Below are 22,007 nucleotides of genomic sequence, written 5' to 3'. Positions count from 1 at the left end.
TTGAGGAATAGAGTTGGCAGTGGCAAAATACTGAAACTCCTCTTATTCTATGACATGAAATGTTCCCTCGAACAAGTGCAGCATCCCTTCATACCTTGAAGAATGGGAAGCCCCATACTGCACCATTTTGTCTGCCCTTTTTCTGGCAGTGTGTCTGACAATTGCCTCAGGCAAGCAGAATCCCAATTAATAAGACCAAAAACACACTCCTAAGGCAACATACTAATTTGAACTACATGTTAACTCAAAACTGTACATGCTATGCCTATTAGCAACATGGCGGCGAAACCATTTTAAAATTCATTTACAGAATTTATTGCCCTTGCTGGGTTTTTTAAAAATTCATTTATGCGATGCGGGCATCGCTGATTAGGCCAGCATTTATTGCCCATCCCTAGTTGACCTTCAGAAAGTGGTGGCGAGTTGCCTTCTTGAACTGCTGCATTCCTGAGGTGTAGGTACACCCACTGTACTGTTAGGGAGGGAATTCAGGATTTTACCCCAGCAACAGTGAAGGAACGGCGATATATTTCCAAGTCAGGATGGTGAGTGACTTGAGGGGAATCTCCAGGTGGTGGGGTTCCCAGGTATCTGTTGCTCTTGTCCTTCTAGATGGTAGTGGTCGTGGGTTTGGAAGGTGCTATCTAAAGAACCTTGGTGAGTTACTGCAGTGCATCTTGTTAATGTTGCACATGGCTGCCACTGTTCATCGGTGGTGGTGTGTTTGAATGATTGTAGAAGTAGGAACAATCAAGGGGGCATAATGTTGAGCTTGAGTGTTAGAGCTGCACTCATCCAGGCAAGTGGAGAGTATTCCATTACACTCCTGACTTGTGCCTTGTAGATGATGGACATGCTTTGTGGGGTCAGGAGGTGAGTTACTCCCCATAGGATTCCTAGCCTCTGACCTGTTCTTGTAGCCACAGTATAGAACAATAGAACATTACAGCGTAGCACAGGCCCTTTGGCCCTCGATGTTGCGCCGACCTGTGAAACCAATCTAAAGCCCATCTACACTATTCCATTATCATCCATATGTTTATCCATTGTGTTTATATGTATATGTATTTATATGGCTAGTCCAGTTTTGTAGGAGATCATCATTGCCTGGTACTTGGTGTGGCATGAATGTAAGTTACAACTTGTCAGCCCAAGCCTGGATATTGTCCAGATCTTGCTGCATTTGGACATGGACTGCTTCATTATCTGAAGAGTTGCGAATGGTGCTGAACATTATGCAGTCATCCGTAAACATCCCCACTTCTGACCTGATGATGGAAGGAAGATCATTGGTGAAGCAGCTGTAGATGGTTGGGCCTAGGACACTACCATGAGGAACTCCTGTAGTGAAATGCTGGAGCTGAAATAATTGACCTCCAACCACCACAACCATCTTCCTTTGTGCCAGGTATGACTCCAACCAGCGGAATGTCTTCCCTGATTCCCATTAACTCCAGTTTTGCAAGGGATCCTTGATGCCAGACTCAGTCAAATGCTGCATTCATGTCAGGGGAACCACTTGCACCTCATCTCTGGCGTTCAGCTCTTTTGTCCATGTCTGAACCAACGCTATAGAGGTCAGGAGCTGAGTGACCCTGATGGAAACCAAACTGAGGGTCCACGGGCAGGTTATTGCCAAGTGCAGCTTGACAGTGCTGTTGATGACCCCCTTCTATCACTTTACTAATGATCAAAAGTAGAATGTTGGGGCGGGAATTGGCCGGATTGGATTTGTCCTGTTTCTTATGTATTGGACATACTTGGGCAATTTTCCACATTGCTGCGTAGTTACCAGTGCTGTAGCTGTACTGGGACAACTTGGCTAGGGCCATGGCAAATTCTGGAGCATATGTCTTCAGTATTATTGCCAAATATTGTCAGGGCCTTTGCAGTATTCAGTGCCTTCAGTCTTTTCTTGATATCACGTGAATTGAATCGAATTAGCTGAAAAGAGATACCAGTCATGCTGGGGACCTCCAGAGGAGACCAAGATGGATCATCCACTTGGTACTTCTGGCTGAAGATTGTTGTAAATGCTTCAGCCTTGTTTTTTGCACTGATGTGCTGGGTTCCATCACTGAGGATGTGAATATTTGAGGAGTCTCCTCCTGCAGTGATCTGTTTAATTGTCCACCATTCACGGCTGGATATGACAGCACTGCAGAGCTTAACTCTGATCCTTTGCTTGCGGGATCGCTTATCTCTGTCTATTACTTGTTGCTTATGCATGTAGGTAGTGTTGTAGCTTCACCAGGTTGACATCTCATTTTTAGGTATGCCTGGCGCTGCTTGCCTCCTGCACTTTTATTTGAACCAGGCTTGATCCCCGGCTTGGTGGTAGAGTGATGGATATGCCGGGCCATGGAGGTTTACAGATTGTGGTTGAGTGCAATCCGGCTGCTGATGACCAGTCTTGAGTTGCTAGATCTGTTCAAAGTCTATCCTATTCAGCAAGATGGTAGTGCCACACACATGGTGGAGGGTATCCTGAATGCGAGGACAAGACTTTTGTCTCCATAAGTACTACTCCTACTGATAATGTTATGGGCCAAGGTTTAGAGAACCCCAAAGTGTATCATGGAGTTCACCTGACCCACAACTTTTAATAGATTGTGATATGGGGAGCACACGGCCCACTCTACAGGTGTGGTACAGCAGAAATGGAAAAGTATTTTTTAAATCAAAACAATGTTTATTCAAGTTAACCTTTTTAAAACGTACAGTGAACATCTTAGCAACCATTAATTCAAATACAACCCCCAAAGACCACAACACTAAGTAATGCTTACGCTGTCCTTTTAACATCCAGAAGATTTACAAAAAACATAACCTTTGTCAGAAGCACATCAGGTTAAAGTCACTACTCAGAACATTTATAATTCTGAATCCATAAAATGATCAAGAGATAGTCTTCTCATGGCAGAGAGAACAGCAGTACAGCTTATTTGTCTGGCTTCAGCTCCAACACTGAAAAACAAAACCAAAAAGACACAGACACACCCAAGCTTTTCTCAAAGTGAAACTAAAAAACAGAGCCAGAGCTCTGCTCCACCCACACTCTGACATCACTGCAGTAACATGAGCAGTCAAACATTTCTTAAAGCGACATTCTCATGACAATACTGTAATGGACAGATGCCTCTGAGGCAGGCAGGTTGGTGAGGATGAGATCAAGTATGTTTTTCCCTCTTGTTGGTTCCCTCACTACCTGCAGCAGTCCCAGTTCAGCAGCTATGTCCTTTAGGGCCCAGTCCACTCGGTTTGTGGTAGTATTAACAAGCCATTCTTAGTCATGGACATTGAAGTCCCCCACCCAGAATACATTCTGCACTCTTGCCACCCTAAGTGCTCCTCCAAGTGGTTTTCAACAGGAGAAAGTAGTCCACTTGATTGGAAATCCATCCACCAGCTTAAACATCCAACTCCCCAACACAGGGGTTCCGTAGTTACACAATGTATATGATCTACTATCTGCACTTCAGCAATCTCTTTTGGTAGCATCTCCCAACTTTGCAAACTCCACCAGCCACCGAAGGAGAAGGGTGCATAGGAATGCCGCCACATAGGAACTTCTTTCTAGAGGAGAGGTAATTTATCAGCTGAGGGGGAATGGTACATGGAAGTCAGATGGAGGTTTCCTTGTCCATGTTGACCTGGTACTATGAGACCTTATGAAGTCCAGAGTTTATGTTGAACACTCCCAGGGCAACTCCATCCAAGCTGTATACCACTGTGTCGCCACCTCTGCTGGGTCTGTCCTGCAGGTGGGACAGAACAAACCCAGTAATGGTGATAGTGGTGTCTGGGACATTATCTGTAAGATATGATTCTGTGATTAGAACATAGAACATAGAACAGTACAGCACAGAACAGGCCCTTCGGCCCTCAATGTTGTGCCGAGCCATGATCACCCTACATTATGACTACATTAGGCTGTTGCGTGACGAGTCTGTAAGACAGCTCTCCCAGATTTTGCATGAGCCCCATGATGTTAGTAAGCAGGACTTTGCAAGGTCAACAGGGCTTGGTTTACCGTGCCTAGGTCTCAGCCAGGTGATGTCTGGTTTCATTCCTTTTTATTCATTTTGTAGTGAAAAATATAGTGCAATAAGGCCTGAGGGCTCCTTTAGGCACAATAGAAAGGGGTTAGATATCACACATTGGATCACAGAATTATTAACTGTCTGGATCGCGAGGGCTGTTTCCAGTTTCTGGATTGTACTTGAAACCTGTTATGCAAGAAGATTTTAGAAAATTGTGTCCAGAAATTAGACCCTAATTTGGCAGACAATTTAGGGATTAAACTGACTTGCGGAAAAAAAACCTACTAATACAGAGTCAGAGGGATATGCCCACACCTAGCTGAGTTATATTGTCCATTCAGACTTAAACACGTTCGTGGGAATACACAGGATGGCCTGGTTCAGCATAGGTAATTCACTCAAGATCCATCGTCTTTCGGGACACGTCTGTCTGACCAACTATAAGCCCCATTACAGAGTCTAATGGCCTCTTTGTCCATCAATGGGGTTAGTTTCATATGTTTAGCTCAGTGGGCTAGACAGTTGGTTTGTGATGCAGAACAAGGCCAGCAGCGCGGGTTCAATTTCCTCTCCAGTTGAAGTTGCTCCTGAAGACCCGCCTTCGCAACCTTGCCCATCAGCCAAGCAGTGGTGATCCACAGGATAAATCACCACCAGTCAGCTCTCCCCCTCAAAGGGGAAAGCAGCTATCGTCATATGGGACTATGGCGACTTCACCTTACCTAGTTGCATATCAATAGCATGGATATATTATTTTGTATAAATGGGAGTGGACAATCAGCCAATATAATGATGATAGGTTCACGTGTGGAAACCAGAGAGAGAGGGAGAGGGAGGGTGGGAGGGAGGGAGAGAGAAAAAGAGAGAGAGAGAGAAAGAGCTTTTGTAAATTGACCAAGAGAGTGCTTCGTAAATACAAGTATTGCCTTTGTCTGTCTGTGTCAGTGGCATGAGAGCTGCATGTTCTACAAAAGTGCTATTTAATGGGAATTAGTGTGTCAAAGTTAAGAAACTTGTAATCTGTCCTTGTTAGAGTTGAAGTTTACAAGTTTAAATATTTTTTCTTTTCTTTTGATTTAATAAAGTTGGTTTATAAAATAAACAAGCCTTATTCCTTATATTATCACTCCTGGAAAGAATTGATCTTTCCACACCACCTTAAAACTTTAATAAAGTTATGGCTCTGGTTCAGCCTCTTAACCACTGTTGCGAGCTGGCTAAGCATCTGTAACAAACTCTTTATTCAACTTTCTTTATAGGTGCCATATTGACTTCCTTTCTGGATGGAGCAAGATGTGGAAGAGGGGCAGGAGCCTCAGCAACCACAACAGGTATCAACATGTGGACACAAGACTACGCTAAGGAAGGAGATATGCTGAGGGGGCTTTAACCAGCACACCAGGAAGAGAGTAAAACTCAGCAATTATTGATTTTCCATGGGCAGAATGCGGCCTTCTGGATGTTGATGAGCCAGCAACAGTCATTGACGGATTCCACTCTATCAACGTCAATAACATAACTAGCTTGATATGGCAGTATTAGGACAGATGAACAAAAACTTGGTCAGAGGAGCAGATTTTAAGGACCATCTTAAAGGAGGAAAGCAAAATAGTGAGGCTGAGGTACAGGGATAGAATTCCAGAGGCTTAAATCGATAAACAGATAGCAGCCAAAGGAACCATCATCATTCAAGTCTGCACAAAATGCCCAGGGAGCTGCCAAGAGAGTCCCAGATATTTTACCCTCTGAGGAATGCAACAGGTTGGGTTGTTGGGGGCAGGGGGTATCCCCTGCAGACAAGACTTATAACACCAAAATGCAACTCCAATTACCACCCCTTCCCCCACCTCACCTGTCAAAGGGCAGACAGAGATGCAATCAAAGACAGTGTACAAAAAGAATCAGAGTGTATAACAGGATTGCAAAAAGCAAGGATTCAGATTTCTGGCCCACTCAGTGGATCCCAACAGTATGTCCCCAATTCACTGTCACACATTGTCACGCTCTGAAGCATAGTGAACATTGCATTTTAAAGACTCCTATCTTATTATGAGGACAACCAGCAACGACAGTGATCATAAGACAAATAAGACCTGTAGAAGGAGAAGAAACATCAGAGGGGGAAGGGACACATCAGTGCTTTGCAACAAGGGATGCCAGTTTTTTTTTGTTCATGAGGTGTGGTCGTCACTGGCTAGACCAGCACTTTTTGCCCGTCCCTAATTACTCTTGAAAAGGTAGTGGTGAGCCACCTTCTTGAACCACTCCAGTGCTCTTAAGAAGGGAGTTCCTATGTGGCGGTGTTCCTTCTCTCGGTGGCTGAGTTTGAAGATTTGGGAGTTGCTACCAAAAGCAGCCTTGAAGATTTGCTGGAGTTCAGACTATAGATAGTAGACGCTGTGCAACTACAGAACCTCTGTGGCAGGGAACTGGATGTTTAAGCTGGTGGATGAGCTGCAAATCAGTTGGACTACTTTCTCCTGTATGGCGTTGCTCTTCTTCAGTGTTATTGTTGCTGCTTGGCAAAAAAATAGCATTCCACTCCTGATTTTGTAGGTGATGGAAAGGCTTTTTAGAGTAAGGAGATTTCCAATCAGCACAGAAATCCTGCCTATGCCCTGCTTTACAGGTTAAATTTTATGTAGGTTAAGGGTGCTCAGTAAAGACTGGTGCCAGATAAGGTGCCAGTGCCAATCACAATTCTCTGTGCAGAAACCTGCATTATCTAAACCAGGTACTAAAACTTAGCTGACGGTAACAAGGAACCCAATTAAAATTATTTACTTCCTCTGACGGGGACAGGGGTTAAAAATGCAAAAAGAAAACTTATTTGCAGAAACAGAGGCAGAAGAGCAAGCAGCAGCGCCACATACTGCTGGGAGGATGAAAGATACGCATACGATTATCATGTGTGGCAATAATTTATTTCACATACATCAACCTTCTTTTGCATATTAATTTTCCATTCTTCCATTTAACTTTGGTTTTCTTATTGAAATTTGACGTGTTCATTGACTTTTCATCAGCTGTAAGGACCAATTTAGCCACAAAATGAATAACCATCAGAAATTTAACGGAAAGACTCCAGGTTGCTGAAATTCACTTTTTAAATGGGTCTGATATTTTGCGCTAGATTGCTCATATTCACTGTCTTGTTTTGTCATCACTTCCATTCTCAGGATATTGGCAAACATTTGGGTTTATGTTGTGATAAATATGTGACTGCTTATTTGCACCCTGGTACAATTTCTTCAAATGTCTCAGAAAACAGTTTTAAATCTTTTGATCATTGAGCAAATCGAATCATATCACCCAAAGATTTTGCATCACATTCACTGACATGCTATCCTCTGCCTTCCAGGGCAAAATGATGCACGACCAAAGGCATTCATGCCTGATCTTTATTTCATCTTCAACAAACAAGGCACTTATGTGGGAGGAAAATTATCAAGTCAATGTCCAAGCTTTGAAATTTAAAATGGAATGGGTACATTTAATCTGGATGTCATGAAATATGTAATTCTTGGATGTTGAGCTTGAAAGCAAATCAAAGAAATGCCGGCTTTAAATTGACCATGTGAACTGTTCTTATTCTGCTCCTAAAGCATCACACTGTCCATGATTCAACACAGATCGCCCGCAAAGTCACATGTTAAAAATGTTAACAGATACCGTAGAAATGACTCTCTGATTGAGGAAGCTTTACTCTAATTGTGATAAGAGTTTGACTGGGGTATGTTTGATGATGATACCAGACACTGTTCTGAATTTTTCACGGGATATGGGCGTCACTGGCAGGATACGTTGCCCATCCCTAATATTCCTTAAATCGAGTGGCCATTTCAGAGGGCATTTTAAGAATCAACCACATTGCTGTGGGTCTGGAGTCACATTTCCTTGCCTGAAGGACAATAGTGAATTAGATGGGGTTTTATAACAATCGACAATGATTTCCCAGTTGTCATTAGACTTTTTAATTCCAGATTTTTATTGAATTCTGCCATGATGGGATTTGAATCTGGATCCCCATAGCATTATCCTGGGTCTCTGGATTACTAGTCCAGTGACAATACCACTTTGCCACCGTCTCCCCCTTGGAATGGAAAGTATTCTATTCCCCAGATTTCACATCCTTCAAACCTTGATGCAAAAAGTAAAGTGGAAAATCCAAATAACAAAGGAAAGCAATAAAAAATTAACTAAGTGTGTGTGGGAGGTGGGGGGAGGGGTAGGCGAAGGAATGAGATAGAGAGAGAAGAGATACGTGCACACAAGAACAGAAAGTGAGATACATATACTGACAAGAATGAAACACAAAGTAGCAGAGGGTGAGGGGTACAGAGCAGAAAGAAAAGAAGGAGGAGGTGGAGGAGAGAAGGAGCTGTGGGTGACAGGCAAAGTAGACGGAAAGAGAATAATATTCCACGGTATTGGCATCTCTAGGAAAATTGGAGAGGGAAGTATGTTCTCCATAACAAAAGAAAAAACTATCAGCAGAAAATGCTAATGAGTGACAATGACATAAAAATATATAATTGGTCGGCAAAATCTGAAGTAGAAAATTTAACAGTAGCAAGTGAAATCAATATAGTTCAAATTATAATGAGCTTATCCCTAAAACCATATTTGCAGATTTCAACAAAATTAACAAATTCAACCCATTGTCTTTCATAAACAAACTTGAATATGGTTTGTACATTCCTTCTGAATCAAAAATGCGGTGCAGCATAATCTTTCATGTCAGATTAAAAGGACAATGCCGCCATAAGTTATTATATATATATATTTATATATATATATATCGCTTATTGTCACAAGTAGGCTTCAATTAAGTTACTGTGAAAAGCCCCTAGTCGCCACATTCCGGTGCCTGTTCGGGGAGGCCGGTACAGGAATTGAACCTGCGCTGCTGCCTTGTTCTGCATTACAAGCCAGCTGTTTAGCCCACTGTGCTAAACCAGCCACTAAATTAAGAATCCACACTTGAAATAAAAGTCTGACATTTGGTTTTACTATCATTGTTAAGAGTGTGGCCCAGAAGAATTTGTAGACATTTTGCAAAAAAAATCCTTGCAGTATTTAAAATAAACAGGGCTCCGCTCATTATGACCACGAACATTCAAGTGTACTGACCTAACGGAGATAATTGTCTACACTCCTCCAATGGATTCAGTAATAATGATTAGATCAATGCCCATGCCTCATATTTCCACAAGTTCCCTATGCATTTCTTGACTACTAGCAACCTTGTCAATACTACCAAGCCATGTGGTTAAGTGACGAGTACAAGGGGATTGATAATATGCAAAAGAAACCAAAACAATTAACGAAAGGACTCAGAAACTGCAGAAGGATTTAATCTGAATAAATGCATTAAACCAACCTTGAATAGATCATTGGTGAGACCATAATTGCAGCAGAATGCAATTTAGTGTATTTAACTTTATAAAAACAATCACTTGAAGACGGATCAAAGAGCATCCAGAACAATTGTAAACTTCAAGCATTAAGTCACAATAAGTGAATGCCATTTATGAAACTTCTCTTTTCAGAGATAATTGTGAGAAAACATAAGATAGCAAAGAATGAAAAGCCCAAAAAAACCCATATCTCACACAATATTTCTATTATTGATTCTGTTTTGCTGACTCAGGACACAGAATGTTTAAAGTAGAGATTGACAGATTTCTAAATATCAACAACGTAAAGAGATGTGGGGCGTAGTGTGGGGAAAAAGGCATCGAAGTGGATGGGAAGCCATGATCATATTGAATGGTGAAGCAGGCTCGATGGGGTGAATGGCTTACTCCTACTCCTGTATTCCTATGTTCCTATTAAGACTTCAATTCTAGTATCGGCATAAAGAAGTGTCTCCTTGCACAATGTTGCAGTTGCAATATCCAGCAAATGTAGGCTGTATCCTTAGTCAGGTTCAGTGGAGTAAATAAAACAGTAACATTTGTGGAGGAGCAAGTCTCACTCCACTTCACTTGAGTCAGTTTAGCCGTTGACGTCAAATGTGCACTAAATGGTTTAGCAACAAAGCAAAGATAATGCAATGCTTCAAACAAAACCTCAAATATATATGCACTATTAAATAACTGGAGCAAACCAATGTCATCTTTCACCTTGATTTTTAAGACAGTTGAGACGAGGCTGAATTCCTACTCACACTTGGAACATTAATTATTTAATCTGAGCGAGGTAGCATTTCAATATTCCCAGTAGCACAGATACATTTCAGTTTATAATTACAACCACAAATAAAGCAAATAAAGCACTGAGATTCACTTCAAGATGGGTTGAATTGAAAAGCAGAGGAGGCATATTAACTTGTGTAGAACCTTTGTTTGACCACACTTGAGTACAGTGAACAGATCTGGTCTCAATATTGTAAAAGATATATGTGGAGTACTGGAGAAAATAGAAGATGATTTGCTAGAATGATACCAGAACTGAGAGGTTATATCTATCCAGAAAGAATGAACTTGCTGGGGCTCTTTAGAAAAGTGAAAACTCTGGGTGACCATATGGAGGTCTTTAAAATTATTATAGTGTTTGATAGGATTGGCAGAGAAAAGGTGATTCCACTTGTGGGGCAGACCAAAACTAGAGATCATAAATATAAGTTAGTCAGTTAAAAAATTAAATTCATTCCTTCATCTTGAGAGTGGTTAGAGTGTGGAACTCACTATCAAAAGGAGTAGCTGTGGTGAATAGCATGAATGCATTTAACGGAAGATGGATAACCAAATGAGGGAAAAGGGAATACAAGGCAATGTTGATGGGTTTAGATGAAGAAGGGTGAAACAAAGCATTTGTGGAAGATAAACACAACAGGTGCAGACCTATATTGGTTCCCAATGGCTTGTTTCTTTATTGCAAATATGTAGTACCACCAATACCCTTCAACCTATTTGTACGATCTAGGTCTGCAGCGTCTATCATAACAGAATAGAGAACTAGAGGGTATAGATGCACAAGAAAGATGGAAAATTATAATTCCTAAGGATTGTGCAGCATTGAATCTGGAATAGACGGGCAACAAAGAGGATTTCATACTGTAAAAAGAGCTTGAAATTATCTCATGACTCTGTCTTTTTTTTTGAATAAACATTTTATTGAGGTATTTTTGGTATTATAACAACAACAAAATAAACAATGTACATGAAACTATAAACAGAGTGCAAAAGCCGTCTCCCTCCCTTACAGGTCCCACCTTTATTAACCCCCTACTCTAAGCTAAACTAACACCCCCCCCCCCCCTTCTGCTGACGATTAATTTTCCGTGAAGAAATCGACGAACGGTTGCCACCTCCAGGTTAAGCCGAAAAGTGACCATCAAGGCAAACTTGATTTTCTCCAAACAGAGAAAGCTAGCCATGTCCGACAGCCAGGTCTCCGACTTCGGAGGCTTTGAGTCCCTCCAAGCTAAAAGTATCCGTCTCTGGGCTACCAGGGAAGCAAAGGCCAGAACGTCTGCCTCTTTCTCCTCCTGAATTCCCAGGACTTCCGACACCCCAAAAATCGCCACCTCGGGACTCAGCACCACCCTTGTTTTTAACACCGTGGACATGACATCTGCAAGCATCTGCCAAAGTCCCCTCAGCTTCGGACATGTCCAGAACATGTGGACATGGTTCGCTGGTCCTCCCACATATCTTGCACACCTGTCTTCCACCCCAAAGAATCCGCTCATCCGGGCCACTGTCATGTGAGCCCGATGAACAACCTTGAATTGTATCAGGCTGAGCCTGGCGCATGTTGCGGACACGTTGACTCTACTCAACGCGTCCGCCCGTAGACCATCCTCTATCTCTCCTCCTAGCCCCTCCTCCCACTTATGCTTCAGCTCCTTGGTCTGCGTCTGCTCTGAGCCCATAAGTTCCTTGTAAACGTCAGAGACGCTCCCTTCTCCTACCCATCCTCTGGAAACTACCCTGTCCTGAATCCCCCTTAGCAGTAGGAGCGGGAAGGTTGACACCTGTTTACGTAGGAAGTCCCACACCTGCAGGTACCTGAATTTGTTTCCCCTCGCCAACCCAAACTTCTCCTCCAGCGCCCTCAAATCAAAAAGCTCCCCTCGATAAATATATCCCCCATCCTCTCAATCCCTGCTCTCCGCCATATCTGGACCCCCCCCCCCCCCCCCCCCCCCCATCCATACTTCCCGGGGCAAACCAGTGATTATTACAGATTGGGGACCAGATCGATGCTCCCTCTGCTCCCACATGTCTCCTCCATTGCCCGCAGACTCTCAGGGCCGCCACCATCACAGTAGTACCGTGCCAGCGGGAACGGCAGAGGCGCAGTTACCAACACCCCCAGACTGGTGCCCTTGCATGAAGCCCCCTCCATACGCTCCCATGCCGACCCCTCCCCCACCACCCACTTCCTGATCATGGCTATATTTGCCACCCAGTAATAATTACAGAAATTTGGCAGCGCCAGCCCGCCCTCTCCCCAACTCCGCTCAAGCATTACCTTCCTTACTCGCGGGGTCTTGCCCGCCCAAATGAAGCCAGTGATCACTTTGTAATCGGGAATAAAGATGGGGAGACATTGAAACACGAACAGGAATCTCAGGAGGACCGTCATCTTCACCGTCACCCCTGGAATCCTCATGATTTCTTCCATCCCCTCTATTGGGTCCGATACATACAGAAGCAGGTCGTCTGCATAAAGCGAGACTGTGCTCCATGCCCCCCCCCCCCCCCCCCCGGAACAGCGCCTTCCAGCCCCTTGAGGCCCTCAGAGCCATTGCCAACGGCTCTATAGCTAGTGGGAACAACAGTGGGTAGAGGGGGAATCCCTGTCTCGACCCCCGGTGCAGTCTAAAATAGTCCGATGTTGTCCTATTCGTCTGTACACTTGCCACAGGAGCCTGACACAGCAACCTGACCCATTCGATAAATCCCCGCCCAAATCCGAACCATTCCAGCACCTCCCAGAGATAATCCCATTCTACCCGGTCAAAAGCCTTTTCTGCAGCCATTGCGATCACTACCTCCACCTCCCTACCTTCAGGCGGCATCATGATCACATTTAACAACCTTCTTACGTTGACCACCAACTGCCTACCCTTAACAAACCCCGTCTGGTCCTCCCCAATAACGTCCGGAACACAATCCTCAATCCTGGAGGACAAAATGTTGGCCAGCAATTTGGCATCCACATTCAACAGGGATATCAGCCTGTGGGACTCACACAGCTCTGGGTTCTTATCCCGCTTCAGAATCAGCAAAATCGTCGCTTGTGACATCATTGGGAGCAGCACCCCTCTTTTCGTTGCCTCATTGAACATCCTCATCAACACGGCCCCAATATCCCAGATAACTTTTTATAATACTCCACTGGGTACCCATCCGGCCCCGGGGCTTTACCCGACAGCATGGCCTTCAGACCCTCTTCCAACCCAATCGGGGCCCGCAGCCCTTCTACCAGCTCCCCGTCCACCTTTGGGAAATTCAGCCCCTCCAAAAAGTGCCTCATCCCGTCCGGCCCCCTTATGGGGTACCACCTATACAGCCTACTGTAGAAATCCCTAAATGCCTTATTCACCTCTGCTCAATTTCCAACCAGGTTCTCATCTGTGCCAGCATTCTGCTGACCTTCTCTCCATACTCATAGATCGTCCCCCTCTCCTTTCTCAGCTGCTCCACCGCCCTCCCTGTGGTTAACAAGCCAAACTCCGCCTGTAGCCTCCGCCGTACCCTTAAAAGCCATGCCTCTGGGGTCTCCGCATGCCTCCTATCGATCTGTAGTATCTCCTTTCCCAGTCGGTCTGTCTCTGCCCTGTTCATCCTCTCCCTATGGGCCCATATCAAGATCAGCTCCCCTCTGACCACCACCTTCAGTGCTTCCCAGACCACCGCTGCTGAAATTTCCCTTGGGTCGTTGACCTGCAGGTCATTCTGAATACATTTCCTCAGCCGCTCGCTCACCCCTTCGTCAGCTAAAAGTCCCACATCTAACCTCCAGTGCGGACGCTGGTTACTGTCTTTACTAACCTGCAGGTCAACCCAGTGCGGAGCATGGTCTGAGATTGTGATCGCCGAGTACCCCGTGTCCACCACCCCTGCCAAGAAGGCTCTGCTCAAAATAAAGAAATCAATCCAGGAGTACACTTTATGTACGTGTGAGTAGAAAGAGAACTCCTTCACTCTCAGCTGCCCAAATTTCCATGGATCAACCCCCCATCTGCTCCATGAACCCTTTTAGTTCCTTTGCCATTGCTGGCACCCTGCCCGTTTTCGAGCTTGACCAGTCCAAGCCAGGGTCAATAACTGTGTTGATGTCCCCTCCCATGACCAACCAGTCCAGGTCCGGTATCTTTCCCAGCATCCTCTTTATAAACTCCACATCATCCCAATTTGGCACATACACATTTACTAATACGACCTGCACCCCCTCCAGTTTCCCACTGACCATAACGTACCGACCTCCCACATCCGAGACTATTCTACCCGCCACAAGCACCACCCGCTTATCGATCAGGATCGCGACCACACTAGTCTTTGAATCCAGACCCACATGAAAGACCTGACTGACCCAGCCTTTCCTCAGTCTAACCTAGTCTGTAACTCTAAAGGTGCATCTCCTGCAACATTACCACGTCCGCCTTCAGTCCCCTAAGATGCGCGAACAAACTTGACCCTCTTGACCGGCCCATTTAACCCTCGAACATTCCAGGTGATCAGCCTAGTTGGGGGGCTCATTCCCCCCCCCCCCCCCCCCCCCCCCCCCCTCCCCCCCCCCCGATCAGCCATCCCCTTTTTTTGGGTCCGCCTCCAGCCCATGCTCTGCACCTCTACCGGGCCCAGCCCACCCCCAGGCAGCCTCCGCCCCCAACCTCCTTTCTGTCCCTTAGCCCAAGTCCCTCCCTCGTCAGCAGAACATTTACCCAACTCCTAGTAAGAACACTCTACAACCCGACCCCTTTAATAAACCAAACACATGCACACCCCCCACTGCGCTTCTGTGCCCGCCCAGCTACCTTGGTGATCCCCATCCCTGGCACCGGATAGTCTCCCACCTATTGTTCCCTCCCCACCCTCTCCCCCGCTCATACAAACATACTCCAACATCAAACAATCCCCACACAATTGCCCGACAGAAAAACACCAAGATCTAAACAAGCACACCTCCATCCCCCAACAGTACAAATGAAACCTTAACTCACTCAGCTCTACCACTGGTCCCAAATCAATGCAAAAGGCATTACAAACAGCTTCCACAAAACGAAAAACAAGAAACTTTTATTAAAAGAACAGAAAAACAAACAAAACAAAACAACATGAGCAGCAAAGTTCAAAAGTTCTCAGTCCACCACCAGTCCTTTCCTTTTCGTTAACTCCAGCGCATGCTCAGGCGACTCAAAATAAAAGTGTTGTTCCTCGTGCATGACCCAGAGACGGGACGGAAACTTCAGTGGCGGCTATGAAGGATTAAGTCGCAAAACATTTGGTGGCTCCCGCTCGGGATAGACTTTTGGACCTTTTCTCCTGATTTTCTACCGGACTTGAATTGTAAAACTGATGACAGAGGCAATTGTGTACTGAATTCCCACATCGGTGCATGGAGAGAAGGACTAGAAGTGCTCGTAAAGGCAGAAACAGAAAGACAGAGAAGGCTTGGGCTGAAGCTGCAGCGGGAGACAGCATAGCGGAGGACTAGACCTCTGGTTTGCCGACCCAGCGGTCAACGGAGCAGCTGATTGAAGTTATTCAGGAAGGCATTGCTAAACAGAAACGGGATTGCTTGAACCCAATAAAAGAGTCGATTGAGTGGCTGGAGCTTAGATTGGACGCCCGAGATTGGGCGATCCAGAAGGTAGATAAGGCGCTGGCTGAGCAGAAGGAACATCAAACTGCGGTGGAGTTGGAGGTGGGAATGCTGTGGGACCAGCAGAAAAGGCTCCTGGAGAAGGTGGAGGACCTAGAGTACAGGTCCCGCCGGCAGAGCTTGAGGATCGTTGGGCTCCCAGAGGGATCCGAAGGAGCGGACGCTGGGGCATACATCGCAGACATGTTTGAGAAGCTGCTGGGGATGGGCATTCTCCCGGCCCTTGGAGATGGACAGGGCTCACAGAGCACTCGCGAGGAAGCCGCGAATGGGAGCCCCCCCCCGAGGGCAATGGTGGTGAGATTCCACAGGTACTTGGATAAGGAGAGCATTCTCCAGTGGGCCAAGCAGACTCGAAGCTGTAAGTGGGTCAACAGTATCCCGCGGGTTTACCAAGACCTGAGTGTGGTGGTGGCCAGGCGAAGAGCAGGCTTCAACCAGATTATGTCGATCCTTTTTAAGAAAAAGGTGAAGTTCGGACTATTGTCTCCCGCTGCAGCTTCAGCCCAAGCCTTCTCTATCTTTCTGTTTCTGCCTTTACGAGCACTTCTAGTCCTTCTCTCCATGCACCGATGTGGGAATTCAGTACACAATTGCCTCTGTCATCAGTTTTACAATTCAAGTCCGGTAGAAAATCAGGGGAAAAGGTCCAAAAGTCCATCCCGAGCGGGAGCCACCAAATGTGCGACTTAATCCTTCATAGCCGCCACTGAAGTTTCCTCCATCCCCTTTTGGACCGGCTGATTGAGCACTGACCAAAGACTCAAAGCTTCAGACTCAATTGCCTGCTTGCCATCTGGATGAAGTCACTTGAGCTGAGAGAGGAGCGAGGGTGTCAAGGTATCGTCTTTTACATTATCTATGGAAGGATATAACTTTTGTTGGTTTATTTACAGCACAGGAGGCCATTCAGCCCATCGTGTCTCCACCAGCTCCCAAAAGAACAACCTAACTAATCCCATTCCCTAGCCCTATCTCCATAGCCCTCTAAATTTATCACATACAAATATATTTCCAGCTCTCTTTTGAAATCTGCTATGCAATCCACCTCCACCACTCAACTAGGCAGCGCATTCCAAACCCCAGCAACTCGGAGTAAATATGTTTCTCCTCAACTCCTAGCTCTCTTGCTGGCCATCTTGAAATTGTGACCCCCCTAATCATTGACATAGTGAAAACAGAACATCCTTCTTTACACTGACAAAATTGTTCAGAATTTTGAACACCTCCATAAAGTCACCTCTTAATCTTCTCTGCTCCAAGGAGAACAAACCCAATTTCTCTGATCTTTTGATTTGATTTGATTTATTATTGTCACATGTATTAGTATGCAGTGAAAAGTATTATTTCTTGCATGCTATGCAGACTACGTATACCGTACATAGGGAAGGAAGGAGAGACAACAGAATGTAATGTTACAGTCATAGCTGGGTGTAGAGAAAAGATCAACTTAATACGAGTTAGGTCCATTCAAAAGACTGATGGCAGCAGGGAAGAAGCCGTTCTCGAGTCGATTGGTACATGACCTCAAACTTTTGTATCTTTTTCCTGATGGAAGAAGGTGGAAGAGAGTATGTCCAGGCTGCGTGGGGTCCTTAATTCTGCTGGTTGCCTTTCCGAGGCAGCGGAATTATAGACAGAGTCAATGGATGGGAGGCGGGTTTGCGTGTTGGACTGGGCTACATTCACGACCTTTTGTAGTTTCCTGAGCTGTGATACAACCAGAAAGAATGCTTGCAAAGGTGCATCTGTAAAAATTGGGTCGTAGCTGACTTGCCACATTTCCTTAGTCTTCTGAGAAAGTAGAGTTGTTGGTGGGCTTTCTTAACCATAGTGTCGGCATGGGAGGGACCAGGGCAGGTTGTTGGCAATCTGGACATCTAGAAATTGAAGCTCCGTTCCCATTGATGTTAGCAGGGGCATGTTCTCCTCTACGCTTCCTGAAGTCGATGAAAATTCCTTCGTTTTGATGTCATTGAGGGAGAGATTATTGTCGTCGCACCAGTTCACCAGATTCTCTATCTCATTCCTATACTCTGTCTCGTCATTGTTTGAAATCCGACCCACTACGGTGGTGTCATCAGCAAATTTGAAAATCAAGTTAGAGGAGAATTTAGCCACACAGTCATAGGTGTATAATGGTGTTCGAGGTGAGCTACTGGCATGGGTTGAGGATTGGCTGTCTGACAGAAGGCAGAGAGTTGGGATAAAAGGTTCTTTTTCGGAATGGCAGCCGGTGACCAGCGGTGTCCCACAGGGTTCAGTGTTGGGGCCGCAGCTGTTCACCATATATATTAATGATCTGGATGAAGGGACTGGGGGCATTCTAGCGAAGTTTGCTGATGATACGAAGTTAGGTGGTCAGGCAGGTAGTGCTGAGGAAGTGGGGAGGCTGCAGAAGGATCGAGACAGTTTGGGAGAGTGGTGCAGGAAATGGCTGATGCATTTCAACGTGAGAAAATGTGAGGTCTTGCACTTTGGAAAAAAGAATCCAAGCATAGACTACTTTCTAAACGGTGAGAAAATTCATAATGCCAAAGTACAAAGGGATCTGGGAGTGCTAGTCGAGGATTCCCTAAAGGTAAACATGCAGGTTGAATCCGTGATTAAGAAAGCGAATGCTATGTTGTCATTTATCTCAAGAGGGTTGGAATATAAAAGCAGCGATGTGCTACTGAGCCTTTATAAGGCTCTGGTTAGGCCCCATTTGGAGTACTGTGTCCAGTTTTGGGCCCCACATCTCAGGAAGGACATACTGGCACTGGAGCGTGTCCAGCGGAGATTCACACGGATGATCCCTGGAATGGCGGGTCTAGCATATGAGGAACGGCTGGCGTTCCTGGGATTGTATTCATTGGAGTTCAGAAGGTTAAGGGGAGATCTAATAGAAACTTACAAGATAATACATGGCTTAGAAAGGATGGACGCAAAGAAACTGTTTCCGTTAGGCGAGGAGTCGAGGACCCGTGGGCACAGCCTTAGAATTAGAGGGGGTAAATTCAAAACAGAAATGCGGAGACATTTCTTCAGCCAGAGAGTGGTGGGCCTGTGGAATTCATTGCCGCAGAGTGCAGTGGAGGCCGGGACGCTAAATGGCTTCAAGGCAGAGATAGATAAATTCTTGATGTCGCGAGGAATTAAGGGCTATGGGGAGAATGCTGGGAGGTGGAGTTGAAATGCCCATCAGCCATGATTGAATGGCGGAGTGGACTCGATGGGCCGAATGGCCTTACTTCCACTCCTATGTCTTATGGTCTTATGGTCTTATAAGTATAGTAGGGGCTGAGGACACAGCCTTGTGGGGCACCAGTGTTGAGGATGCTCGTGGAGGTGTTGTTCCCTATCCTTACTGATTGTGGTCTGTGGGCTAGGAAGTTCAGAATCCAGTTGCAGAAGGAGGAGCCCAGGCCCAGGCCACGAAGTTTGGAAATGAGTTTCTTAGAAATAATAGTGTTGAAGGCTGAGCTGTAGTCAATAAATATGAGTCTGACATAGGTGTCTTTGTTATCTAGGTGTTCCAGTATTGAGTGCAGGGCCAGGGAGATGGTTTCTGCTTTGGACCTGTTGCAGCGGTAGGCGACCTGTAGTGGATCAAGGCAATCGGGAGGCTGGAGTTAATTCGTGCCATGACTAACCTTTCGAAACACTTCATAATGATGGAAGTCAGAGCCACTGGACGATAGCCATTAAGGCAAACTGCTTGGCTTTTCTTTGGTACAGGGTTGATGGTCATCTTCTTGAAGCAGATAGGGACCGTAGATTGTTGGAAAGCAAGGTTGAAGGTGTCTGCGAATACCCCGCCAGCTGATCTGCTCAAGACCCGAGTGTTTGTCCGAGTACCCCATCCGGGCCAGTGGCTTTCCGTGGGTTGACCTTTGAGAAGGCTGCTCTGATATTTGCAATCCTTGCATCTAAAATTTCTCATTCCTGATATCATTCTCGTAAATTTCTTCTGCACTCTCCAGGGCTTTAACATCCTTCCTTAAATAAGGTGCGCAGCACGGAACACAACCTCCAAATGTGGTCTGACCAATGATTTGTAGAGGTGTGGCATTACTTACTTGTTTTTATACTGCATGCCTCTATTTATAAACCCAAGGATGCTATAAGCCTTCTTCCAACTGTTTCCCCTTGCCTGGCCACCTATGCACTTGAACCCCGAGGTCCCTTTGCTCCTGTATCCCCCTCAAAGTTGTATCATTTAGGCCCATATTGTCTCCCATGTTTCGTCTACCAAAATGCAACCTCACATTTTGCTGCATCAAAGTTCATCTGCCAGGTGTCTGCCCATTTGACCAACTTGTCAATGTCCCTCTAGAAGTCGCTCAGCATCATCCTCAATTCACTATTCTCCCTAGCTTAGTATCACCTGCAAATGTACAGATTTTGTCCTCAACACCCACTTATAAATCATTTATATAAATCAGAAAAAGCAACTTCAGTGATAAAATTACTTTTTTCATTTTGTGCCATTTTATTTGGTATGCAACTAGGATATTGATAATCATCTTGCAAGAGAAAAGTAACGATACACAGGAAGCATAGAGAATTGTAGCTTCTCAAATCCCAGCTTTATGAATGGCAAAGTTACAGAACAGATATGCGTATCTGAACAATAAAAATATGTAAAATGTTTAGAAAAAAAATAATCGGAAATGCCCAGACACTAATAAAGGAAAGATTGCACAGTGCCCAAAGCACTTGGAACCCCTGGCAAAACACAACATCAAAATGTATTGTATGGTCAGAAACATGAACTCCTGAATTGTGTACAATGAAACCGTGATCTAGCTTAAAGTACAGTTTTAACCTACAGCAGTTTGTAAATTATGTTCTGAATCATGTCCCTTTGGATGATTATTTAACCGCTTTGTAAAGTAAAAGACCAACAGATAAAGTCTTGAAGCATTTCTGATTACCTGCAGCTCTTCTTCCAGAGATTTTACTCTTTGATTGGCTTCTCTTTCAAGCTCCTCCATTGTCTGAACCAAAACATCATTTTGCTCACTTAAGTCATTGATGTAAGACTGCAGAATCTGCACCTTCAACTAAACAAACAAGGCAAAGTAAATGGCACGTAGAAAGTCGAGTGTTAAACTGATCTTTACAATACCAGAATTAAATCTCAGACATATACAATTAGTGAATACTTGAAAAATAGATAAAGGACTGAATCGGAATAAATGGATATTTCTGGCATTGGCAAGGCATATTTCAAGTTATTTTAGGATAAATACAAACTGATTTTTCTTCTTTATTATTCGTTCATGGGACATGGGCTTCGCAGACTGTGCCAGCATTTATTGCCATCCCTAATTGCCCTCGAGGGTGCTGTTAAGAGTCAACCACATTACACACAGACACATTTAATTTGTACACACTGTTGCGCTGTGACATTGCACAGAAAAACTGCAAGAATGATTAGTCATGTGCGGGCAGCACAGTAGCGTAGTGGTTAGTACTGTTGCTTCACCGCTCCAGGGTCCGAGGTTCAATTCCCGGCTTGGGTCACTGTCTGTGCAGAGTCTGCACGGTCTCCCAGTGTCTGCGTGGGTTTCCTCTGGATGCTCCGGTTTCCTCCCACAGTCCAAAGATGACAGTAAGAAGTGTTACAACACCAGGTTAAAAGCCAACATGTTTGTTTCAAACACTAGCTTTTGGAGCACTGCTCCTTCCTCAGGTCAAAGATGTGCAGGTTAGGTGGATTGGCCAAGCTAAATTGCCCTCAGTGTCTAAAAAAGGTTAGGTGAGGTTATTGGGTTACAGGAATAGGGTGGAGGTGTGGCCTTAAGTGGGGTGCTTGTTCCAAGGTCTGGTGCAGACTCGATGGGCCAAATGGCCTTCTTCTGCACTGTAAATTCTATGATAATTCTGTACTGTATAATAGACAATTCCTAGGGTCTAGCAGTTTTTTTTAACAATTATTCATGGATATGGGTGTCACTGGCTGGGCTAGCATTTGTTGCCCACCCTAAATGCCTTTGGACTGAGTGGCTTGCTATTTCAGATGGCATTTTTTTATTTTTTAAAGAACTAACCACATTGCTGTGGGTCTGGAGTCACATGTAGGCCAGGCCAGGTGAGGATGGTTGAATACCTTCCTGAAACAAAATTAGTGGA

The 22,007-nt window shown here is 45.0% G+C and overlaps 1 protein-coding gene and 1 long non-coding RNA gene across 5 annotated transcripts in view; one reads left to right on the top strand and one right to left on the bottom strand.

The window, feature by feature from the left end:
* The window catches only part of LOC119971179, a 139,921-nt gene extending 128,749 nt beyond the window's left edge, over positions 1-11,172 (top strand). The window contains exon 2 of the long non-coding RNA XR_005461772.1: positions 5,303-11,172. This is a non-coding gene — a long non-coding RNA (uncharacterized LOC119971179). The remainder of the gene's footprint in view (positions 1-5,302) is intronic.
* LOC119971178 (myosin-3) overlaps positions 1-22,007 on the bottom strand; it is a 1,049,419-nt gene that overhangs the window by 935,596 nt on the left and 91,816 nt on the right. For all 4 annotated transcript variants that reach the window (XM_038806379.1, XM_038806381.1, XM_038806380.1 and 1 more), the window contains exon 3: positions 20,807-20,935. In XM_038806379.1, the coding sequence (XP_038662307.1) occupies positions 20,807-20,935 (129 nt within the window). The remainder of the gene's footprint in view (positions 1-20,806; positions 20,936-22,007) is intronic.

The sequence above is a fragment of the Scyliorhinus canicula genome, chromosome 9 (genome assembly GCF_902713615.1).
Source record: "Scyliorhinus canicula chromosome 9, sScyCan1.1, whole genome shotgun sequence".
NCBI lineage: Eukaryota > Metazoa > Chordata > Chondrichthyes > Carcharhiniformes > Scyliorhinidae > Scyliorhinus > Scyliorhinus canicula.
Note: the sequence above shows the minus strand (reverse complement) of the source record. Positions and strands in the feature narration are given on the sequence as shown.